Source organism: Chelonoidis abingdonii, chromosome 16 (genome assembly GCF_003597395.2).
Source record: "Chelonoidis abingdonii isolate Lonesome George chromosome 16, CheloAbing_2.0, whole genome shotgun sequence".
NCBI lineage: Eukaryota > Metazoa > Chordata > Testudines > Testudinidae > Chelonoidis > Chelonoidis abingdonii.
The window spans coordinates 8,343,202-8,366,285 of record NC_133784.1 but is presented as its reverse complement, the minus strand read 5'-3'; the positions used below and the strand labels follow the sequence as shown (position 1 = coordinate 8,366,285).

General features: G+C 51.0%; 1 protein-coding gene across 1 annotated transcript; it reads right to left on the bottom strand.

Moving 5' to 3' along the window:
- Positions 1–7,477: 7,477 nt before the first annotated feature.
- On the bottom strand, positions 7,478–10,925 carry DEPP1 (DEPP autophagy regulator 1). The gene is made up of 2 exons (XM_032766648.2): positions 10,917–10,925; positions 7,478–9,300 (listed from the first exon to the last, which is right to left on the bottom strand). The coding sequence occupies exon 2, from the start codon at positions 9,297–9,299 to the stop codon at positions 8,616–8,618; it is 684 nt and encodes a 227-aa protein (XP_032622539.1). The 5' UTR covers position 9,300; positions 10,917–10,925; the 3' UTR covers positions 7,478–8,615.
- Positions 10,926–23,084: the final 12,159 nt, after the last annotated feature.

The following is a 23,084-nucleotide window of genomic DNA, read 5'->3' as shown; positions in this document are numbered from 1 at the left end:
CAATGGCCAGTGTGGCACTGGCTTTCAGTAGAGACCTTACGTGACATGCTTTGATGAACCCAGGGGATCCCTGAATCCCTGGATAAACCTGTGTCCTCTGCCAGTTGGCATCAAGAGGTCCTTGAATTGCACTGAGTCCCAGGCTAACGCTATAGGCACTGAGCCAGCCTTTGTCTGAGCTGGCCCTCCCTGAGCCAGTCTAGTTTCCCTTGCCAGGAGCGGGTCGCAGGTCTCAGCAGTGTCTCAGCATTCTCGAGAGAGGCTGCAGTTTCTGGAGGGCTCAGCAACTCCCTACAGCTGGCCTGAGTTCTCTGGAAAAGTTGGCCCTATAGCACCAGGACTGATGATTGGGTAGGAGTGTCAATGCCTTTTTAACTGTGCCAAGCTACCATCAGTGCCCAGTCTGGAGACTTGGAGAGCTGAAGTCTGTTCCCTGCTGCACTGTGAGGCCTGGGACAACTCATCTAACAGCACAGTTAGGAAGCAGACTGTTAGGAAGTGGGGTACAAGCCCCAGATTGGCTGTGAGTTCTATACCTCAATTACACCAACCAATTATCAAGTGTAAACTTCTTCTTTACCTTATCAAATCCTTCCTGGCATGCTTTCATCCAAATGACGTTGTTTGGCTGGGTCTTTTTACATAAATCTGCGATTGCAGATACAATGTAACTGAACCCTCCCCCCTACACACACACACACACAACCTTCTATAATAGATTACCAGGCCATTGAAAGATTGGACCTGTTTTTTGGTTTGAGATACAGGCCAATTTACAATGGCTTCAACTTTCAAAGGATATGTGGTTATTTGACCTCCCCCTACACAGTACCCCAAATAAGAAACTCTGGCTGCTCCAATTTTACACTGAGAGGCTTTTATGGGCAGGGCTGCCGGCCTCTTTGGGATTTGACAGCACAATTCCCAAGTGTTGTTTGTGATCAGTCCAAGTGTTGCTAAGCACTGCAATGTCATCCACATATGCTCTTGCAAAATTCTGTAAATCATTCAACACTTGGTGACCAACCTCTGGAAGGTGGCCCCAGAATTAATTAGCCCAAACAGTAACATTGTGACCGCAGAGACTCTGAGATCTGTGATTGAAAATAGATTTTTTTTTCTGTGCATCAGTATTCAAAGGAATCAACCAACAACCTGGAGTTAAATCAAAAGCACTGAGATGTCTACCTTAGCCTAAAATGTCCAGCATATCGTCAGTTCTAGGCATGGGATACACATCTGGTACTGTGACAGTACTGAATTTTCTGTAATCAACACAAAACCTTGCAGTGTTGTCTTTCTTAGGAACCAAGACCACAGGTGATGCCCAAGAGCTGTCAGACTCTTTAATCGCTCCTAGGTCTGACATGTTTTGTATTTCTGTATGAATGTGTTTCTGCACCTTGTCAATAGCCCTGTAAGGTCTGCTTGGAGGTGGCTCTGGTCCTTCTGTGATGACCTTATGAGTTAGCAAGAATGTCTTCCCTGGCTTGTTAGAAAACACTTCTTTGTATTTCTGCAACACTAACAACACCTCTGCCCTTTCAACTGGCATTAACTCACTGCAGATATCGATGCTTTCCAGAGACAAGTCATTTTGGCAATCAGCTATTAATAATGAGGTGGTGTGCCTCAGTTTCCCTCCCTACACAGCAGGTCACGTTTACCATGGCTTCCCTGCTGTGATAGATTTTAAGTCTGTTCACATGTACTAGCTGTGGAACAGCAACACCGTGAAGCTTTTTTGACATAATATATATCTTCATTCACCACTTCTGTTACCTCAAGGGGCCCTTTCCAAGAATTTTGCATTTTGTACTTTTTCACAGGGCTTAATAGCAGCGCCAAATCCCATGACAAGTATCCTTCTCATAACACGTCTTTTGTTTGGATTGACTGTCTTTGAGGTTACCCACTGTGTCTTTTAACTCCTTTCTGAACCAGTTACTGGCTCTTCCTTTACCTCTGTGTCCCCTTCCCAGGAGTCTCTGATGAGATCTAGGGGTCCCCTCACTTTCATTCCATACAGGGGATCAAATGGGGAAAGCCCAGTTGATTCTTGGGGTACCTCCATATAAGCAAACAGCAAAAACAGTAATAATTTGTACCATTTTTCAACCACTTCTATTTGTCTACATCCCCAGCAAGGATTTTAGGATCCCATTGAATCTTTCCACTAAACCACTGGTTTCTGAGTGATATGGGGCAGTTTTGACCGCTTCACCCCCACATAACTTCCATAGCTTACTGAATAGCTGAGAATGAAATTTGACCTACAGTCAGATAAAATCTCTTTAGGGAAACCCACTCTGCTAAAGACAGTGAAAAGGGCTCTTGCCACAGATTCTGGGTGGCTAGGATGTGGTGTAGGGCCAACAGTATCTACTGCTACCCTCAGAAATGCTTCCTGTATCACAGGCAAGGGACATAGAGGAACTTCCTGGGGTCCTGCAGATCTTTTCCTTTTTTGACATAATTCAAAGGACTTGCAATAATTCCTCGCATCATTCTGTATTCCTGGCAAGTAGAAATTTTTCTTCAACTAGTCATGGGTATCTGTGCCTCCATGTGACCAGCAAAAGTACAGTCACGTGTCAACAACATTAATTCCTCTCAGTGCTGGGTTGGCACAGCCAACTGCTTATAAGGCGCCTTGGAGTGGCCACTTAGCTAGGTGATTGTCCATTTGATTTTGACGACACCTGGCTGAGGCATCAGCTTTCCTTTTATCTCCAGGGAACTGGTTTGTGGCTGCTTCCCAGGCTTGGAACATGTTTTAGTAATCCCATACAGTAGAATCTTATAACTTTACATGCAATTTTGTCACATGTATTTTATTAGGACAATAATGGTCAGGAAATTATGAGTTTTCAAATGATACCTCACAAGGCATATTTTGTACAAAATTTAGCCTTGTAAAAAAGATGAACACAGGGATATAGATCTTCACAGGTGGTAATAGCTGAACAATAAAGTCGTTTGTCCTTTTTAATGTCCCACAATAGTCCATCTGGTGTTGATGGCTTTTTCTTGTTGGGCAGAACATAACATCTTTTACTGGAGATCAGCACTTCACACTAATTAATGTCTTTCTCCATCATCATCTTCTTCCTTCATATGGCTTCAGAACAGCAGCGTCCATGTCCAAGTTTAGGTTGGTGATCCCACTGATTGCCATCCACTCCACATCACCTGATGTAGAGATACCACCAGGATATGATCATTTGGGGCCATTGGTTGATGAGATGTTCCATAGTTTGAAGTCTGTTTCTGCAGTCACACATAAGATCGTGTCTCAGTCCCCATCTATGGAGGAGGTAGGCATATCTGCCGTGTGATGTGCGGATTTACGGACCATATTTCCATGGGGCTGAAAAGCTACTGGGTTCTTCAGTTTGGTCCCTGATGAGGTATTTGCTCAGGATGTTGATGTCTTCCACCTTGCTCGCCATTGACCTTCGGGGGAAACCCTGAGTCATTAATCTCTTGTGCTGCAAGCCGAAAAAGTTTCCTGGATTGGAGATGGAATCTCAGTATGTTGTTTAGATCTTCATATACTAGAAGGTCTTTGTTCCCTCAAATAAGTTGGCACTCTTAACTCATATCATGGCTAATTTGGGGGGCGGTGGATGTGCACTAGTACAGGAAGCCATGGTTGTGGTGTTGATTTGGCTGTGCCCATAATTATCCCATAATCAGAGGGATATCAACCGCTTGAACCCTGGTTAGTGCAAATGGAGTCATTAACCCTTTCCCAGGCACTGGTGGAGAAGAAATGGGGCTCTAGTCTGGTGTTCCTGCTAGGAATCGTGGGAGTTGTTTGGAACAACAGCAGGGAAAATGTTTGCAGGCAGACGGGTGGTTTGAATGTCTACAAAGCAAAATCTTGTCCCCTGTGGCCATAATAATACTGTGCAGGTATTGTACTCCTCCAGGACACCCTAGCATGGCCAGTGAACGTGGGGCATACCAAAATTTTGTTTTGGGGGGAAAAGATGGGGTGAAAGTCCCAAGATTGTCACCTTTTCCCATTGTGACATTGTCGCAACAAAATGGTCCCATTTCTCTTCAAAACAACGTTTGGTTTCAGGCCTGTTTATTATTATTATTTGGTGCTGGGATTGGGGCTCTGTTACTGCATAAAACAGGTGAAAAAAGCCAGGGTCAAAAGGAAACATTTCAATCAACCCAAACCAGAAAAGGTTTTTTTTTGTTGGTTTTTGTTTTTCTTTTTTTGGGGGGAGGAAAGGGGGGACACACACGAATTTTCCTTTGTGCTGAACATAGCAATGTTCCACTTTGTTGTGACTTCACACAAACTCAACTGCTGAAAACTTAGAAACTCACCACAAAACAGAATTTCCATCCCCTGGGTGGCTCCAGTCTTTGTCTTCACACAGCCCTGGGTAGATTGACTACCTGGCTGGTATTTGACCAGTCTGGTTGGTTTGTTTATGTATTTGTAGGTTGCCAGAAAAATAAATCAATCTGCAGGGGTTTTGCATCAGCTCCCCTGCTCATACCTGCCAATTTCTAGATGACATTTACACACATCTTTATTTTGTTGTGGATATTGTGAAGGCGTTGGTGGCATGTGAGGCTCCCATGGTGCACTGGGGCAGATAGTCCATGTGCCAATGAGCTGTAGTGCTCGCTAGGTCTAGCAGCTTAGGCCCTGCGGGAGCAGTTGTGGGCTGGTTTTGGACTGGAAGGCATGTCTGTGGGGTACCATGCCTTACACCCCGTCTCTGCTTGGCTGGGTTCAGTGGGGTTCCTCATTATGCGTAGCTTGAGCCAGACTGCCCCACCCACAGGATTCCCAGCTGAATCCTGGGGCTCAGGCTCACCTCTACATCTTGAGGCCTAGGTTAACCCTAGTGGCTGTTTGAGTGTTTTGCTCAGCTCCTGAGCAGCCCTGTGTAAACCCCTCAGACACTCTAAGGGGAGGGTGAGGACGCACTGTGCTTGGCCCTGTTTGTCACTGTTTAGTGCAGATGGTCTGGCAGTGGGGGCTATGAATGGAGACACAGCTTGTGCTTATTCAGCAAAATTGCAGTTGTGAAAGGTTCCTGGCATCACTGACAAATGGGGCAGGGACATGGCTGTTCCTTCACCAGCGGCCATGGAGGGAAACAAACACCACATTGGTCGCCATCCAGGGATATGTAGGTCGACAGGCACTTGGCAAGCCAATTGCTAGTGCACCCCTGCCACGTGTCTGGCATATGCCCCTAGCGCCCTGCCTGACTCGTGGGGCGTGGGATACAGCAATGTGAGCCAAGCCATCTCCTCTCTCTGAGCACCAGCTGTACATTTCCCCAGCCAGCAGTTCACGACTGCTAAGTGAACTGCCATTTGCTTCCTCCTAGCCGCATCCTTGTTGACACAAGGCCTCACATAGCAGCAGGGCAATCCCAGCCTGATCGACCTAAAATAGCTCATGCCACATGTAGAGGAATTTGACCAGCCGCAGCATCGGCCTCCTTTTGTTTGCCCAAGGGTGACTGGCATCATAGCTCAGTGCCCTTGATGCAGGTAGCCAACCATCAAATGGCCCATAATTGCCAACAACCCCTCTGAGAGGACTTGGAAACTGCCAGCAGCCTTCCCAAACCTCACCTACCCAGATCTAGCTAGTCCCTGCAAATGGAACCTGCTCCAGATTTGACAGAGCCCAGCTGCCCCCGACTGAATAATGGTTTCCTCATCACTCGTGGGGTGTATCAGAGGGATATTAGCTGTTCAAACCTGGGTTAGTACAAACCAAGGCTTTAATCCTGTCCCAGGCATTGGCGGGGCAGAAATGGGGATCTAGTCTGGTGTCCCTGCTAGGAATCGTGAGTGTTGTTTGGAACAACAGCAGGGAAAATGTTTGCAGGCATGTACTGTACTCCTCCAGAGCACCCCAGCATGGCCGTTAAACTGGGGCATTGCCAAAATTTCTCTCCAGGTATAGCCTTCTGACTCCGACTTGTGTGATCAGTTATAGTTTTCTAAGCCTGACTTTTATAATCCAATTTGTTAGATTTAATATTGTAACTATTTTGTTTGTTTTGCTCCCCTATGGTTATTACCTGGCAATAAATAACTTACATGATTAAGCTGGTTGCTTCTCTCTCTCTCTCCCCTCCCTGTGGATGTTTTTTGGCTTCCTCATTCACTCTGTAGCAACACTCCTTGTACCTAAGCTAAAGATCTCTGCAGCGCCTAAAAATCCTATGGGGTTTGCTCATCAAGTGGGTTACTACCAGAACAGTTGTAACGTGAAAGTGGGGATAGGGATGTGCTGAACCTGAGACATATGAGGGCGGCAGCTTGGAAGTGCTGCTCAATCCAGTCTGCTGAGTCCAGGGGCATATAAGGGTGGCAGATTGAAAGTGCTGCTCGACCCAGCCTACTCAGGTGTACTCTATTCAGGTACGGTGCACAGGGCATATGAGGGTTACAGCTTGGAGGTGCTGATTGACCCAGCCTGCTGAATCCAAAGGCCTATGAGGGTGACAGCTTGGAAATGCTGCAAGAACTCAGCCCTGGGGAATCTAGGTCCTGCAGAAAGCTCCACTGGGAGGGGACTTGCAGCAGGGAGGAGTAGAGCTCCATATGAACACACACATGACACAACCAGTACATTGATAGAATTACAGAACACCCCCCACCCCAGAAAAGTAACCCTAATAAATGAGCATACCCCAAAGTAACGGGCACATCTGATAACAGTTGATCCCAAAAGCAGGCATCCTGCACCCTGCCCACTTTGTGTTTGTTCCTCTGCAGCATCTCATCCAGCTCTCATCACTGCAGGCTCCTGGCCTGGTGCTTCGAGTCCAGAGGTGCCTGCAAACTCTGGGTACCTTGCGGTCACAGGCCTGTGCAGGGAGGTCTCTCTTGCCTCTCCCCAGTGGAGCAGTGTCACTGTCCCCAACACTCTGGGTTTGTACCCGGAGGCTGGTCACAGCAGTGGGCCTGGCTCTGGTAGGGGGCGGTTTGGGACAGGCCTTAGTCCCATGGCGCTGTGCTGAGCAGGAGCCAAGGCAGTTCTGGCACCTGCTCAGACAAGCTTTACCTTAGTGGGCAAAGTTTCCCCACTGGCTGGGCTACTCGCTGCTCACGGCCGCCTCTGGGGGAGTGGGAGTGGGAGTGTGCCAGCGCTGCTAACGTGCAACACGCTGCCCGACGTGACATGCGCATGTGCCCCGTGTGATGATGCTCACTGCAGACAGAGCTGGCCGGAAGGGAGTCGCTCACTCCCCGGCCCAGCTCACACGCTTCTGTTCTTAAGTCAGGCTCTGGCCATCGGAGCTCTGGCAGCACTGTCCTCTCCCCTCCGTGGGCCAGCCATAGCCAGTAACGTGACCTCATATACATGTGTGCATGCAGGACTCCAGTGCACCAGAGCAGGGTGGCTGGCTGCCGGGTTGCCTCATCACCATCCTCCCTGTCCCCCTCTGGGAAGCAGGACTCCATGGGAACTAACCTCATCAGCAGGGGAGATTGCAATCTACATGTCACCTGCCAGCACGGGGCAGAGAAGGTGCGAGCAGGGCCAGGGTGGGAGTGCAGTTTCAGAGCAGAGAGGGCTCCAGGGCAATGGTGTCGTGTCAGGGTAGCGAGGGTGCTTGGGGGATCTGGTGCAGTGTCAGGGCAGAAGGAGGCCAGGGGGAATCCAGGGTGGCAATGCAAAGTCAGAGTGGGGATGGGGGAGCTGTGAGGGACAGTTCAGTGTTAGGGCAGAAGGAGGCTGGGGGGACCCAGGGCGGCAGTGCAGTGTCAGCGCAGGGTGGGGGAAAGCGGTGCAGTGGGAGGCCAGAGGGACCCAAGACAGCAATGCAGTGTCAGGGAGGGGTGGGGGAAAGCGGTGCAGTGGGAGGCCAGAGGGACCCAAGACAGCAATGCAGTGTCAGGGAGGGGTGGGGGAAAGCGGTGCAGTGGGAGGCCAGAGGGACTCAGGGCAGCAGTGCAGTGTCAGGGTGGGGTGGTGGAAAGCGGTGGAGTGGGAGGCCAGAGGGACCCAAGACAGCAATGCAGTGTCAGGGAGGGGTGGGGGAAAGCGGTGCAGTGGGAGGCCAGAGGGACCCAGGGCGGCAGTGCAGTGTCAGGGCAGGGTGGGGGATGAGGAGACAGGAGGGCAGTGCAGTGTCTGGGCAGAGTGGGATCAGGGGGTCAGGACAGTGGTGCAGTGTCAGGACAGAGATGCACAGTGGTAGTTGCTGAGCACTGTTCTCCACTTAATCTCTTTGTTGAGCCAGGAAGTGCGGGAGCCCCCAGCACAAAGCTGGACTGAGTCAGGATCATGCCTGCCCAAGCTCCAACTGGCCTGTGTGCCCGTCACTCAGGACAACATCCTCCTACCCACCTGGAAAGCACAGTCTGCACCCTGTGCCCTGCCCTCTGAGTGCCTGTCTGCTGTGAGGAGACCCCTGGCAGAGTCTGGCTGCTGAGCAGGCCTGGGCCCCTGGCCAAAGAGGTGTGGGGCTGGTAAGAGGTGTGGGGTGCTGTTCGCTGAGCGGTGTGTCTTTATACAGTCCAGGCAGGCCCTGGGGCTGGGCGCCCGGGCAGGGACCCCCAGAGAACAGCTGCAAGGAGCACCATTTACAAGTGAGTTTTATTAGAGTCCATCACAATTCATAGATGACAGGTAGGCAGGTGCTCTGGGCCCGGCTGGGCCTACCCCTCACCACACAGCTGGGAAAAGCTGGACGTCTGCGCGATCGCTGCCAGCGGCATCTCCGCTCCAGAGGCGAGGCTGGGCCACTCAGTTTCTGGGCTGCACTGCTAGGGTCGCTGGGGGCACTGAGGTTCCCCCGGGCTGTCTGCTGGGGGGCTGCTGGGCAGCCTGTGTCGGTGGCCGTCTGGGAGGAGCGGGGAGCAGGACTCACTCGTCTCTGCAGTCCTAGGCTCTGTTCCTTTGCTTCTGAGAGTCCAAAGAGCCAGGCTAGAGGGTCAGTGCAGCCGGTGAGCCCCAGGGGTCTGTGCTGCTGGTTGAACTGGGCTGTGATGTCCTGCAGTGATGCTGCATTGCCCTGCACCTTCTCAAGGCTGGGGAGTGTGACCCCACTCTGGGCCACTTTCGCCCGTGCCCTCTGGAGCTTGTGAGGCTTGTTCTGGCTGCTCTGGCAAGGACATGGGAGCCCACTGGACAGCGAGGATGGCTGGGCCAGCTGGCTAATGGACTGAACGTACTCATCCAGCCCAGCCAGGGGCTCCTCGGCCTGGGCGTGGCTTCTTCCCAAAAACAGCATGTCCCCCGTCTCGCTGATCGTAGGCAGGTGGGTCATGGAGATCAGCCGCCTGGCTCTCATGCTGCAAAGACAGAGAGAGAGAGAGAATGAGGCACTGGCTGGTCACTGTCAGAATACCCCATCCCCACCCCTGCTGTCACATCTGTTAATCTTTCCTCACTTCCCCCCAGTGTAAATGCAGAGTCATTCCACTTACTTCGGATTTACACTGCTGCCCTGAGAGCAGGATTGGGCCCAGTGATTGTGCATACCATAAACTGCAGTGACTCTTACATTCAGGAGATCCATAGATCCCAAGGCCAGAAGGGACCCATGCGAAGATCTAGTCTGACCTCCTGTGGAACACAGGCTGGAGACCTGCCCCCTAATAATTCCTAGAGCAGAGTTTGTATGTAGAGAAACACCCAATCCTGATTTTAAAATTTTCAGAGATGGAGAATCCACCACAACCCTTGGTCAAATGTTCTGATGCCGAATGTAGCTGGCTTACCCAGCCACGCCAATGCACAGACAGCCCCGCAGCTGGCCTTGCATGGAGCTGGATCCCAATGTGCCAGCTGCTGGGTTGGCACGCACCATCATGAAATGCTCCCGTAATCCCAGATCTGGGCAACACACTGTCCCGTCTATTGACTAGGACACAGAGACTCAGTGAACCTGCTGCAGCCATGGATAGTGGATCTGGGAATTTCAGCTCAGGCAGCAGAGGCTCCTGCTTTCAGACTCAGGATGCCACTTTCAATGACCCACCCAGAAGGCTGCCACTCCTGCGGGGGCAGAAGAAACTAACTGCATGAAAAACACCTGAGGCAAATAAATTCTCAGCCACAGTTGGAGCCAGATGCCAGTTTGAGCAGGCAGGTTTGTACAAACACACAGCACAGCCAAAAGGAGCTCAGCATCCACAAGGCTGGAGCCGGTGAACAACGAATTTGCTTTTCAGTCTGACATGCAGTAGTGAAGTTGTTTGAATGCAAAGTGCCTATTCACCCAGACTGCCAGGGAAGGGTTAACTTGGTGCCTGCCTTCCATGTCCAGCGAATCTGGTTCTTTCCCCCATTCCGCAAAGGTGATTCTCCTGCTACTCAACGATCCTTACACAAAGCACAGAGAGCAAAGAATCCTTAGCCCTGTCAAACTGGGGGAGTCCTTCTGTAACTAAGGTGACCAGATATCCCATTTTCATAGGAACAGTCCTGATATTTGGGGCTTTTTCTTACATAGGTGCTTATTACCCCCTACCCCCATCCCGATTTTTCACACTTGCTGTCTGGTCACCCTATCTGTAACCCAGCTGGAGCCGAAGACAGCTTTGCCTCCTGTCAGTTGCAGCTCACAAAGGTGGGGCAGGACTCACAGCGATCTAGGCTTTGGCAAAGCTGTTGCCCTTTCAAACTGGACAATCTGGATCCCTGCCTTTACAGGCCAATTAGCACTGAAGTAGACGGGCTTGTTCCCGTGCTTCAGAATGGTGTTCATTTGCATCTAGAGCCAGACAGGCTAGGTGGCTATTTTCTTTTTGATTCAAACTCCACAATGCCTTGGTTTTCGATCTGGGCTGGATTGACACAGCTTGGCCTTTACTCCTCAGCCAGCTGAGCTGTTAGGATACAAAGCAATATGGTACTAAACGCTAATCCCTCTTTTTACTACCGCTGAGAAACCGCATCACGTTACCTTGTGTGTGCGAAGTTGCCGTCTTTTAGCTGGGGAATGAAATCCTTGATACTCCCTCTGTTTGTTGTGAGGGGCAGAGAGCTTTCTTTACAATCCTGTGTGCTTGCTCGCATCCCAGTGTATTGCTTGGAGCAGTGTATTAAATCAAGGCCAGGATGTTGCTCAACAGCCCTGCTCCCTGCGCCTGAATTTATACCTTCCTGCCAGTGGCTATAACTCACTGCCAGCAGCTGCCTAAAATAGAAACCGCAGTGAACAAGGCGAACTCAGGAAAGCAGAGGAGCACGGTGTCCTCTGAGGAAAAACACAGGCTAGCAGAAGGAGGGGCCTGGGTAACTTCTGTGACCTTTCAGCAACTGTTTATCTTTCAGATTCATATCCCAGCAGCTTCAATTATTGTTGATTGAAGGGGTATTCACTTCGTGCTATTCCGTGAGGAGAGCTCAGGCAGTTTACTGCTCTTGGGCACAGCTTTGGGCTGAGGCTGTGAGTTTTTTTAAGTGCACTATGGAAAAACCCCAGCTCCCACTGGAAATCTATTTTTGCAGGGACCCAAGAGGTGACCGAAATAATCACAGCAGCATTGAAAAGGCTGTGCCCCAGAGCATGTTGAGGGATGAAATCTGCCCAGTTATTGCAAAGCTTCTTCCCTGGAAGAACCCGTTTTGAGCAAAGCTGTTTTCACAGTTGCTAATGTGCAAAGTTTCCCAATGGCCTGTATGTTCGCAGCCAAGTTTCCAGTGTCGTGAAATTCTGGGAAAAAAATCCCCAAATCTCCCAAGGCTTAGGGGGATGGGCCAATGAGCAAAATGAAACCCTGAGAGCTGGGAGCACAGGGAATGACCTGCCGTTGTACAGTGCTGGCACAGTGACCAGGGTTCAGGCTCCATACACCAGTCAGCTCTGGGGCAGTGGGGTAAAAAGAACTCTGAGGAAGGAAAATGGCACCAAGTTTTGGGGCCTTTCTGCAGTTTCAGAGTTACAAACGCAAACAGGAAAATCACTTTTTTAATGTAAAGGTGATGGAAAATCCCCAGCTGGTGTCAATCAGTCATAGGTTCAGTGGAGCCCATGGGCTGGATCCCCAGCTGGTGTGAATGGACATCGCTCCATTGGAGTCAATGGGCTGGATCCCCAGCTGGTGTGAATGGACATCGCTCCATTGGAGTCAATGGGCTGGATCCCCAGCTGGTGTGAATGGGCATCGCTCCATTGGCGTCCATGGGACAGGTCCCCAGCTGGAGTAAATGAGCATCGCTCCATTGGAGTCCACGGGCTGAATTCCCAGCTGGTGTGAATGGGCAATGCTGCATTTGAGTCAATAGCACTCCAGTACTTTATACCAGCTGGCAGTGGTTGAGGGAGAGGGGGTGGTACCGTGGGGGGGACCCTCTCTCCAGGGCACTGTCCCCTCCAATGGAAATGTCACAGGGCTGCATAGCCAGCCAAGCGCTCACAGCCCCCCAGTCCCCGTGCTTCATCGACAATAAACCTGGCTGGGTGATTTCATCCCTTAACAGATCTTGTGGTCATTGGGCAGTTCACTCAAGATTTGCCATGCCAACTGTCTGTACAGGGCTGAGGCAACCCACAGAGGGAACACGCACATGCAGCCAGACATCTATCAACCTCTAACCACAGTAGCCAAACAGGAGCAGGTTCCCAGCTGAGCCAGCCCTTTTCCAGAACAGGACCACAGGGGGCAGAGAGCGCCCAGTGCAGAGCCTGGCTCTGGGATCCATTCTGAGCTCTGCCACTGCCCTGCTGAGCAGCATTGGACCAGTCACTAGCAGTGCCATGCCTACGCTTTTCCCTCTGTAGGAAGAGGTTAACGGAGCCTGAGGGACCAGAGCTGGAGTTGCCAAAATCCTTAGCTAAGGAGAGTGCTAGAGCCCCACCTGCTCCAGGCCTCCCTCCTCAGACATGTGCCCAGCCAAGGCCTGCAAGGCAGTGGAGCAGCACAGGATGTCCTGGGGCTAGATGCATGTTTCCTTGGAGTGGCATCTCCAGCAGGGACAGGGGCCTGACAGCTGCTTTCAGCTCAGTGCAGCGCTGTGGCTGGATGCCATGGGGCCCTCCCACCGGGATCTGGGTCTGGCTGTGGGTATGCTGCACCAGGAGCAGGCTGCAGAAAGGTCAGAGATGGCAAAGGAGGCTGAATCTGACAGTGCAATCTGCATCGCGTTGAGCGGGTGGTCGGAGGAGTTCCTGATCCGTCGGGCCCTGGTGGAAGCGGCTGGGGCTCCTGTGACCTGCTTGCACCAGGGCTGTGTGCGCTCTGGACCCTAGGGCATAGCCAGATCGGGATGCAGACAGGGAACTGGGAGGCCCCTGGCTTCTCCCTACAGATCACTCCCTGCATGCCCCCCGTCAGCCTGGCTATACGTGACTTTGGCTGCGTGGAGCTGTTCTCCACATGGGCTGTGCCTCCGGTCATGCTGCTCCGTCCCAGCCAAGTGCACGTGGAGCTGCAGGTGGAGCAGCGGGGGGAGCCCTTCCTCTGCGGAGCCACTGCCATGCTGCAGAGCACGTAGGGAGGCATGAGTGGCTGGCCACCCCTCCCACTTCCCCTCTGCCGAGACTATTCTTATCTCCTCTGGCAGTAGCCTAGGGAGAGGTCCAGCTGCTCATTGAGGGGCAGCGGCCTGTCCTCCTGTACATGCAGGGTGAGAACGAGAGAATCCGCCTCCCTGGCCCTGAGCCCTAGGAGGTGGAGGTGGCTGCTGGCGCACATGGGTGAATGCCATGGCCAGTGGAGTGGGGCGTGCTTGGGCATGGCCGAGCAGGCGCTGTGCTCCCAAAATGCAGGCTGCCACTGCCTGGGCACGGATCCTGCAATGCCCATCGGGCACAGAGCATGGGGCCTGAGTCTGCTGTCATGCATGCAGGGCCTAGTTCTGCTCTAACCCCACTGAACTCACTTCTACTCTAGCTCCCGTCAGCACCCACTTCACTGGAAACCCAGGGAGCTACCCCGGCTCCTGGCCACGTAACTGAGACCCAGCTCAGCCCGTGTGAGCCTGCGTCTCCAGGGACCTGTGCCATGTGCAGCCCTGGGCACCAGCACAGCATGAAATGCTTCTGCCTTGTGCCCACCCGCCCTGCTGTAAATAGTGTGCAAGGCGCAGAACAACAGATACCCTTTAACTCCCCCTGGACGCATACAGCTCCTGGCAAGTGCTGAGCAGGGTTGGGCATTGCATGGGAGATTCCTACAGGAAAGGGCCCAATGCATCAGGGAGACTCCCCGAGGGCCAGTGCCCAGCATACTGCTTGTGGGTGCTGTGCTGAGGGAGGGGCTGCCCTTCCCTGAGACAGGAGATGGTGATGAGCACTTGTGATCATCGAAGCTCTCCCGGCAGTCAGCAGGGGCATTACCCCGCATGCCCCAACCCCATTCCTACACAGCCCCTGACTGATATTCCCACTGCAGTTTCAACTGGGTATGTTATTCTTCACTTCTTGCCCTAAACTGTGTTCCACTCCAGAGGAGGTTGCATCCCTCTCCCTGCCTTGTACATCTGTATAAGGGCTGCCTGGGCCACACAGGGAGTTCTTCAGGAATGGCTGTTCTGAATAGCTCCATGCATGGATAAGCCCTTGACCTGTGGGAGCAGGACACTCCCCTGGTGGGGGAGATAGCACATCGAAGGGGCAGGGCTGCAAAGAAAAGGCCTGCAGAGAAGGCAGGCTGAGTTCTCGCTGGGTCAGTTGGGCAGCGGTGTGGGAACATTGTGGGGTGAACTCTTCCTTAGGGATGCCCAGACACCTTGGCTCCCCCAGCTTAGGCTGGGACTTCTAACCCGCCCACTCCCACCACTGTTCTGTTGTTTGTTCCAGGTGCAGATCCGCAGCATGAGGAGCTAGAAGGACCTGGGACTATGAGGCCATGGACCAAGCCTGATGGCAGTAAGCAGAGCCCAAGGCTGGGGGCCCTGCCTGGCAGCTTCAGACAGCACCCAGGGCCCGCTGGATGAGGGGGCTAGGCTAGCGCTGACCCAGAGACCCTGGCTGCATAGGCTGACCCATGTGTCTGCTTCCGTGTAACTCCTCTGGATGATCTGGAGGGAGAACAGAGCTCTCCACAGCCCCACTCAGCCTGGGCAGTTCTGCAGTGCTGGGCAGGACGTGCTTGGCCGGTCACTCCTGCTCTCCCTGAGCACAGGACGGGTGTGGCTGGCTGCCCTAGGGAGGCAGCTGAGGCTGCGGCCCATTGTCACTTGGCTGCATGCCAAGGCACAGTCAGGGCTGTGGGACTCACAGCTGATGCAGAGGAGGTAACGTGCTGCCCAGCACCACAGGCTGCCTATGAGCTAGTGCTGGCTGCCAAGGTAACAGAGGGCAGGGTCCAGAGCTGTGAAGAAGAAACTGCCCGAGTGAGGCCCCCTGCATGGAGACATATGAGCTGGGATGTGGGCCAGCTGGGACTGTTGATGGGAGCGTGTGTGGGGCTGGTGAGATGTCCCCGCATGTGGAGGATCTAAGGCTGTCTCTTGGCTGGGCCCCCTGCAGAGTGGTCTTGCTGACACACAGCCCGGCCTGGCTAGCAGTGGCTCACACTGACACTGGCAGGAAGTGTGGGCACTGACCCTCTGCCAACTAATGAGCCCCCAATGTGCCCTCCTCCCTGCTCAGCACGTGCTGGGGGCCAGGGCCCTACACATTGGAGACATCCTGTCAACACCTCCGGCTTAGGAGCCCTTGCTGTGCTGAGCCTAGGGCTGGGCTGTTACTGTAGGCCTGTCACTCTAAAGCCTCACCAAGCAATCTGGCACTCAGACCAGGACCTTGGTGTCCAGCCTGGAGCTGAATAAATGGCCCCGGTGCTCTCCTTGAAAAGGCAGTGCCGCAGCGAAGAGGCGACCTCGCTCCTGCTGTGGCTGACGGCAACATGAGAGCCCTGATCCAGCCCCGGTGCCAGGCGCATAGAGCCGGGGAGGCGCAGAGGGTGAAACCACACAGATTTGCTATCAATGGCCGCTTCTCCAACCGCGGGGTCACTGCGGCAGCTCAGGACTTGGGGTGGCCAGGGTACCTGGAAACAGGGAGTAGCTCAGTGGAAGCTACTTGGCTGCCTGCCATGGCAGCGGTTTGGCAGCAAGAGTAGGATGCGCTTGCTCCATCTGTGTGACAGGGAGGGCCGGCTAGGGCCGGGATATGGGGCCAGCTGCTTCTGTCCCACATGGGTGGTGGTGCCTCACTTAGCTCACAGGCAGAGGCCTTAGGTGGTTCTGGAACTGACAGAGTTAGGGGTCTAACTGACAGAGCTGAGTGTGTGTCTGTGTGTGTGTGTGCGTGTGCACGCACATGTGTGGGATTCCTCTGTATGTATGTGTGCGTTTGTGTACGCAGGGCTGGCGCTTCCATTAAGACGGCCTAGGCAATCGCCTAGTGTGATGGAGTAGGGACTGTCTGTGTGGGGAACGGGAAGGAGTAGGGACTGTTTGTGTGGGGAACGGAAAAGCAGGGGATGTCTGTAGGTGAGGGACAGGTAGTCAGGTTGTAATCCGAACCCGGCAGGGGGGAGGGGGGAGCCGCGGGGCGGAGGAGAAGGGGACAAAAGGATTCGGCCGGCGGGAGAACAGGCAGGACAGTTTGGGTTTGGGGCTGTGGGGCGGAATTCAGGGTATCCTAGCTGGGATCCAAGCACCCTGAACCCCCAGAAGGACTCAGTGGAGGGGTCCTGACTGTGCCTGCAAGCTCTGCTGTAACCTGTGTTCTTCTTGTCCAATAAACCTTCTGTTTTACTGGCTGGATAAAAGTCACTGTGGGGTCCAAGCAGAGGGGAGAAGGGCTGGAACCCCCAGACTCCGTAACACCTAGGGCGCCAGGATTATTGGGGGGTGGCATTTTGCCGGGGGGGGAGGCAGGCGGCTCTGGTGGACCTGCCGCAGTTGTGCCTGCGGAGGGTCCCCTCATTCCGCGCCTCCAGTGGAGCTGCTGCAGGCATTCCTGCGGACGGTCCGCTGCTCTCGCGGCTCCGGTGGACCTCCCGCAGGCATGCCTGAGGCAGCTCCACTGGAACCGCAGACCAGCGGACCCTCCGCAAGTGTGACTGCAGCAGGTCCTCCAGAGCCGTGGGACCAGCGCGCAGGGCGGCGAAATGGCTGTGTGCCTAGGGCGCTTAAAACACTAGCGCCGGTTCTGTGCGTACGCGCACATGCTTGTGGTACTGTGTGTGTGTGTGTGTGTGTGTAGTACTCCTCAGTGTGTGTCTGTATGTATACATGTGCGGTACTCCTGTGTGTGTGCACACACGTGCAGGGTACTCCTCTGTGTGTGTGTGCGCGCGCACACTTGTGGTATTCCTCTGTGTGTGTATGCATGGGTGTACGTGTGGTACTCGTCTGTGTGTGTGAGCTTGCAGGTATGTGTGCATTGGTGTGATCGGGTGCATTTGGCAGGGGGGTCCCCTGAGCAGCTTCAGGGAGCTGGGGTTCAGGAATTTTACCCTCACTGCCAATACACTGTTATGCTTATAAGAAGCACGCTGAATCTTTTTGAAGGGGATAAGGCAATATGTCACATTTATTGAGAGTACAATTTAAGCATTAAAATCAGCATATGCTTCCATTCACACAGACCAAAAGGTTCTGCAGTTGGATCTTATAGTTACCAGTCCTTAGTGTTGCTCGGTCAGTTCCAGTGGCCAGCTGAAACTGCACACGAGGGAGGGGAGCTGGGCCTATCTCGAACGCATTTGAATCTCCGATGTTGATGCAGAACGAACCCCAAATTCCATAGCAATACACCCTTCTTTTATAGTCGTAAGTTCCCATACAAGCCTATGGATCTTGCTGTATCACACTGCAGCTGTTAATCACAGGGTATTCAAGTTTCAGAGTGGTAGCCATGTTAGTCTGTATCAGCATAAACAACGAGAAGTCCTTGTGGCACCTTAGAGACTAACAAATTTATTTGGGCATAAGCTTTCGTGGGCTAAAACTCAGATGCATGGAGTGGAAAATACAGTAGAGAGGTATAAATACACAGCATATGAAAAGATGGGTGTTGCCTTGCCAAGTGGGGAGCCAATGCTAACGAGCCAATTCAATTAAGGCGGAAGTGGGCTATTCTCAACAGTTGACAAGAAGGGGTGGAAATCACATTTGTAGTGCTAATGACAGCAATGTAATCAAGGTGAGCCCATTTCAAACAGTTGACAAGAAGGTGTGAGGATCAGCAGGTGGAAATTAGTTTTCGTAGTGACCCAGCGACACACAGTCTTTATTCAGGCCTAATTTGATGGTATCAAGTTTGCAAATTAATTCCAGTTCTGCAATTTCTCATTGGAGTCTGTTTCTGAAGTTTTTTGTTGAAGAATTGCCACTTTTAAGTCTGTTATTGAGTGTCCAGGGAGACTGAAGTGTTGTCCTACTGGTTTTTGAATGTTACAACTCTTGATGTCTGATTTGTGTCCATGTATTTTTTTGCATAGATACTGTCTGGTTTCATCAATGTACATGGGAGAGGGGCATTGCTGGCACATGATGACATATATCACATTGGTAGATATGCAGGTGAAAGAGCCCCTGATGGTGTGGCTGATGTGGTTGGTCCTATGATGGTGTCCCTTGAATAGATATACGGACAGAGTTGGCACCAGGCTTTGGTTCCTGGGTTAGTGCTTTTGTTTTGTGGTGTGTAGTTGCTGATGAGTATTTGCTTCAGGTTGGGGGACTCTGTAAGCGAGGACTGGCCTGTCTCCCAAGGTCTGTGAGAGTGAGGGATCATCTTTCAGGATAGGTCGGAGATCCTTGATGATGCGTTGGAGAGGTTTTAGTTGGGGGCTGTAGGTGGCGGCTAGTGGTGTTCTGTTACTTTCTTTGTTGGGCCTGTTCTGTAGTAGGTGACTTCTGGGTATCCTTCTGGTTCTGTTGGTCTGTTTCTTCACTTCACCAGGTGGGCATTGTAGTTTTAAGAACACTTGATAGAGATCCTGTAGGTGTTTGTCTCTGTCTGAGGGATTGGAGCAAATGCAGTTGTATTTTAGAGCTTGGCTGTAGACAGTGGATCATGTGATGTGGTCTGGATGAAAGCTGGAGGTATGTAGGTAAGTATAGCGGTGAGTAGTTTCCAGTATAGGGTGGTGTTTATGTGACCATCACTTATTTGCACTGTAGTATCTAGGAAGTGGATCTCTTGTGTGGACTGGTCCAGGCTGAGGTTGATGGTGGGGTGGAAATTGTTGAAATCCTGTTGGAATTCCTCCAGGGCCTCCTTCCCATGGGTCCAGATGATGAAGATGTCATCAATGTAGCGCAAGTAGAGTAGGAGTGTTAGGAGACGAGAGCTGAGGAAGCGTTGTTCTATGTCAACCATAAAAATGTTGGCATACTGTGGGGCCATGCGGGTACCCATAGCAGTGCTACTGACTTGAAGGAATACATTGTCCCCAAATGTGAAATAGTTGTGAGTGAGGACAAAGTCACAAAGTTCAGCCACCAGGTTTGCCATGACATTATCCAGGATACTGTTCCTGACAGCTTGTAGTCCATCTTTGTGTGGAATGTTGGTGTAGAGAGCTTCTAATTCCATAGTGGCTTGGATGGTGTTTTCTGGAAGATCACCAAATGATTGTAGTTTCCTCAGGAAGTCAGTGGTGTCTCAAGGATAGTTGGGAGTGCTGGTAGCATAAGGCCTGAGGAGAGAGTCCATGTAGCCAGACAATCCTGCTGTCAGGGTGCCAATGCCTGTGATGATGGAGCATCCAGGATTCCCAGGTTTATGGATCTTGGGCAGCAGATAGAATATCCCTGGTCGGGGCTCTAGGGGTGTGTCTGTGTAGATTCCTGTGCTTCTTCAGGGAGTTTCTTGAGCAGATGGTGCAGTTTCTTTTGGTAACCCTCAGTGAGATCAGAGGGTAATGGCATGTAGAATGTGGAGTTAGAAAGCTGCCTAGCAGCCTCTTGTTCATACTCCAACCTATTCATGATGACGACAGCGCCTCCTTTGTCAGCCTTTTTGATTATGATGTCAGAGTTGTTCCTGAGGCTGTGGATGGCGTTGTGTTCTGCACAGTTGAGGTTATGGGGCAAGTGAAGGCAACTCCCATCTTTTCATATGCTGTGTATTTATACCTCCCTACTCTATTTTCCACTCCATGCATCTGATGAAGTGGGTTTTAGCCCACAAAAGCTTAAGCCCAAATAAACGTGTTAGTCTCTAAGATGCCACAAGAACTCCTCAAGGTATTCAAGGTTGTTCTTAATCAGCATTATTTTGAGTTGTTACCAGGAAGATTGGCAGCTGTTTTTTATCACATTTCTCTTGTGGGGGATGAGATAGCTCAGTGGTTTGAGCATTAGCCTGCTAAACCCAGGGTTGCAAGTTCAATCCTTCAGGGGGCCATTTGCAGATTGGTTCTGCTTCAAGCAGGGGGTTGGACTAGGTGATCTTAAGATTCCTTTCCAATGCTAATAATCTATGATTCTGGCTAAACTCCTTATCTTGTCCCTGGGATGTATGCCTTTGCTTTAGGGTCATGGATTTGCCATCCAGATGATTCTGATAAGGAAGCTGATGCTCTTGATTCCTCCACTCACCTCTGGCCCAGCTGTCTCTTCTCAGTTACTCACACATAAAATAGTAAATAAGGCAGTAATTACAGCCATAAAATGTTTTATTTTTCTAAGAACAATCATTAACACAGTAAGCAAAGAATAAACTCAGAACAATTTCTTCTAACTAATTCAAAGCTAGCAAAATGGAGCACAATTTACTTGAGACAGTTTTTCCCCATTAGGCTTTTGGCCTACATTGCCCCCAGGGCCAGTTCTAGGCACCAGCAAAACAAGCAAGTGCTTGGGGCAGCACATTTCCAGTGGGAATCATTTTGGCCAGCCTTTTTTTTTTTTTAAACTCACTTCCTCCCCTCTCACAACCCTGCAGAAGCAGAGCCAGGGAGCAGCTGGGGATCCAGCACGGGAGCTGAGAACCCACAAGACCCTGGGAGCTGTAGGTCCTTGCCTAGCTCCCTGCCTATAGAGCCAGCCCTAGAGCAGGGAAAAAACTACATTTCCCAGAAATCCCTTGGCAGCTATCAACAGGAAAAGGAGGGGTAGGGAGTAAGGTATCTGAGCCATGCTGTAGCTTGCTGTGAGTTGAAAAGGCTGGCACTGTGAATGGGGAGCAAGTGTGCCTAAGGAGTAGAAGGCTTTGCCCCAGATATCCCCTTCAGAAGACTTCCCCAGACTGCATTAGGGATACTGGTTTGACCTCACCTTGCAGCCTACAAAGAAGGAATTGGGTGGACTAAACAGACAGTGCCCTCTCTATCTGAAGCCTAGCAAGGGAGGTATGTGGATCCCACTAAAATTTAAAATGAAAAGTAAGGGAGGGGAGGCTCTACTGGACCTGGGCAGCTTTAGATAGAGTACCAGGCATGTAGGAGGATTTCCACTTCTGAGCCATGGAAGCAGAAATTGACTTTTCCTGTCCAGATTTAACTAATATTCAGAAAGGGAATCTAGCACCTGCCTTCCAGATTTGAGCACCTCAAAATTCAGGAGTGCTCAAGCTCAATTTGAGCAACTGTTACTTCATTTCTCCCAAATCAAATATACGGATCCACTGTAACTTGTTGTAGAAAAAGTAGGATAAGAAATGAAGAAGCAAGAAATGCTTCCCAGTGGTTTTTAGGACTGGAATTGCTATTTTCAATAGCCATTGCCCTTTTTTGTTTGTGTGTTTAAAAGGAAGACAGTGATACTGCATTGGCAAATTCCCCATGGAAACAAAGAGTGGAACAAAAGAATAATAAAGGCACCTCAACTTCTCCTCATTTATGGAGGACAGTCTTATAATATGCATCCAGATATCCTCCAATCACGCAAACTGAAAATTGTTCCACTTTACTGCAGTTCTGTAACTATATGGGAACCAATCCTGTCTGTGTTCTGTGCACATCCAAAATTCCTGCTGAATGACTTGCCCTGGGAGCAAGTTACCGGTGACCCAGGGCTGGACAGCAGGAGGGTGCAGGTTGCGGTGAGAGCCCAGGGCTGGGGTGGCAGGGGAGTTAGGGTTGGGGAAGGGCACTGGTAGGGGGGAGAGGAGGGAGTCCAGCGCTGGGGCGGCAGGGGGTGCAGGTGTGTGGGGAGCCCAGGGCTGGGGCAGCAGGGGAGAGCGGGAGTCGGGGGGACAGCCAAAAATGTTTTTGCTTGGGGTGGCAAAAAAACTAGAGCCAGCCCTGATTGTCCCCCTTTTGACACTTTAATATCAATATATTAAATGGGTCACATCTTGTGTAATTGCTTTAAGGCAATGTATTGTGAAGCAATTTGGGCTTGTGGTTTTAATTTGAGGTACATTTTTTTCATCCAACAGCACATAAAGCACATTATGACAAACATTATTTCAATTACTACAAAGAAAACAATTATGGGATGAATCATAATATTTAAAACTGATGTCCATGAAGGGGACCAGCTTCTAAACAAATGTCATACCAAGGGTGCACTACTATTTGTTGAGCTTGTGTGGATACTTTAAGAATTTTGGTTCCCTGGTGCAAAATAGCCAGGCTTCGTGTTAGTACTTTTATCCAGGTTGCTGCAGTTAATTGACTAATTTGCTTATTCCCTGCAAGCCATTGGTATGAGGTGGTCCAATTAACCCCCAAAGAAAAATTAAAACTCAAGGCATTATTGGCATCTACTGGGTTAACATCCTTATTTTTATGAACCGGAAAATAGTAACTGGGTGAGGATTTGCAATATTGTCACATTGCACATATATTGTTGTACAGGTGGCCTTGGAGTATCCTTTTTGTGCTACACAATTTTTTCCAATTCAATAATACAAACACAATTTTTTCTATCATAGTATACTTTGGTGGTGCTATTATCCAATCATTCCAGTAGCATGTGTTGTTGCTAAATCTTTCTTTTGCACAGAGCAAGGCTCCACTAAAATTGGCAAGGTGGAGCATACCCACTGTTGGTAGTTCATTTTTTTTACACTCATGGTGATCAGTGAGTTCCTCTTTTTTGTTTAAATACATTTCTGCCCATCGTGGGGCTCAAATATGCCTTCCATGTAGGGTTGAGAGTGCTAGGACAGACCATAGGATATTCAGGTACCTGGCATGGTGAACCCGAATTACCCGTATAGGAACATGTTAAGGTGTTTGTGTATACATATGATTGCATAGACTTATACCATTCT

What these genes read in the sequence shown, in the direction of transcription:
- DEPP1 (XM_032766648.2), bottom strand. Translation starts at nt 9,299, where the DNA reads ATGAGAGCCAGGCGGCTGATCTCCATGACCCACCTGCCTACGATCAGC.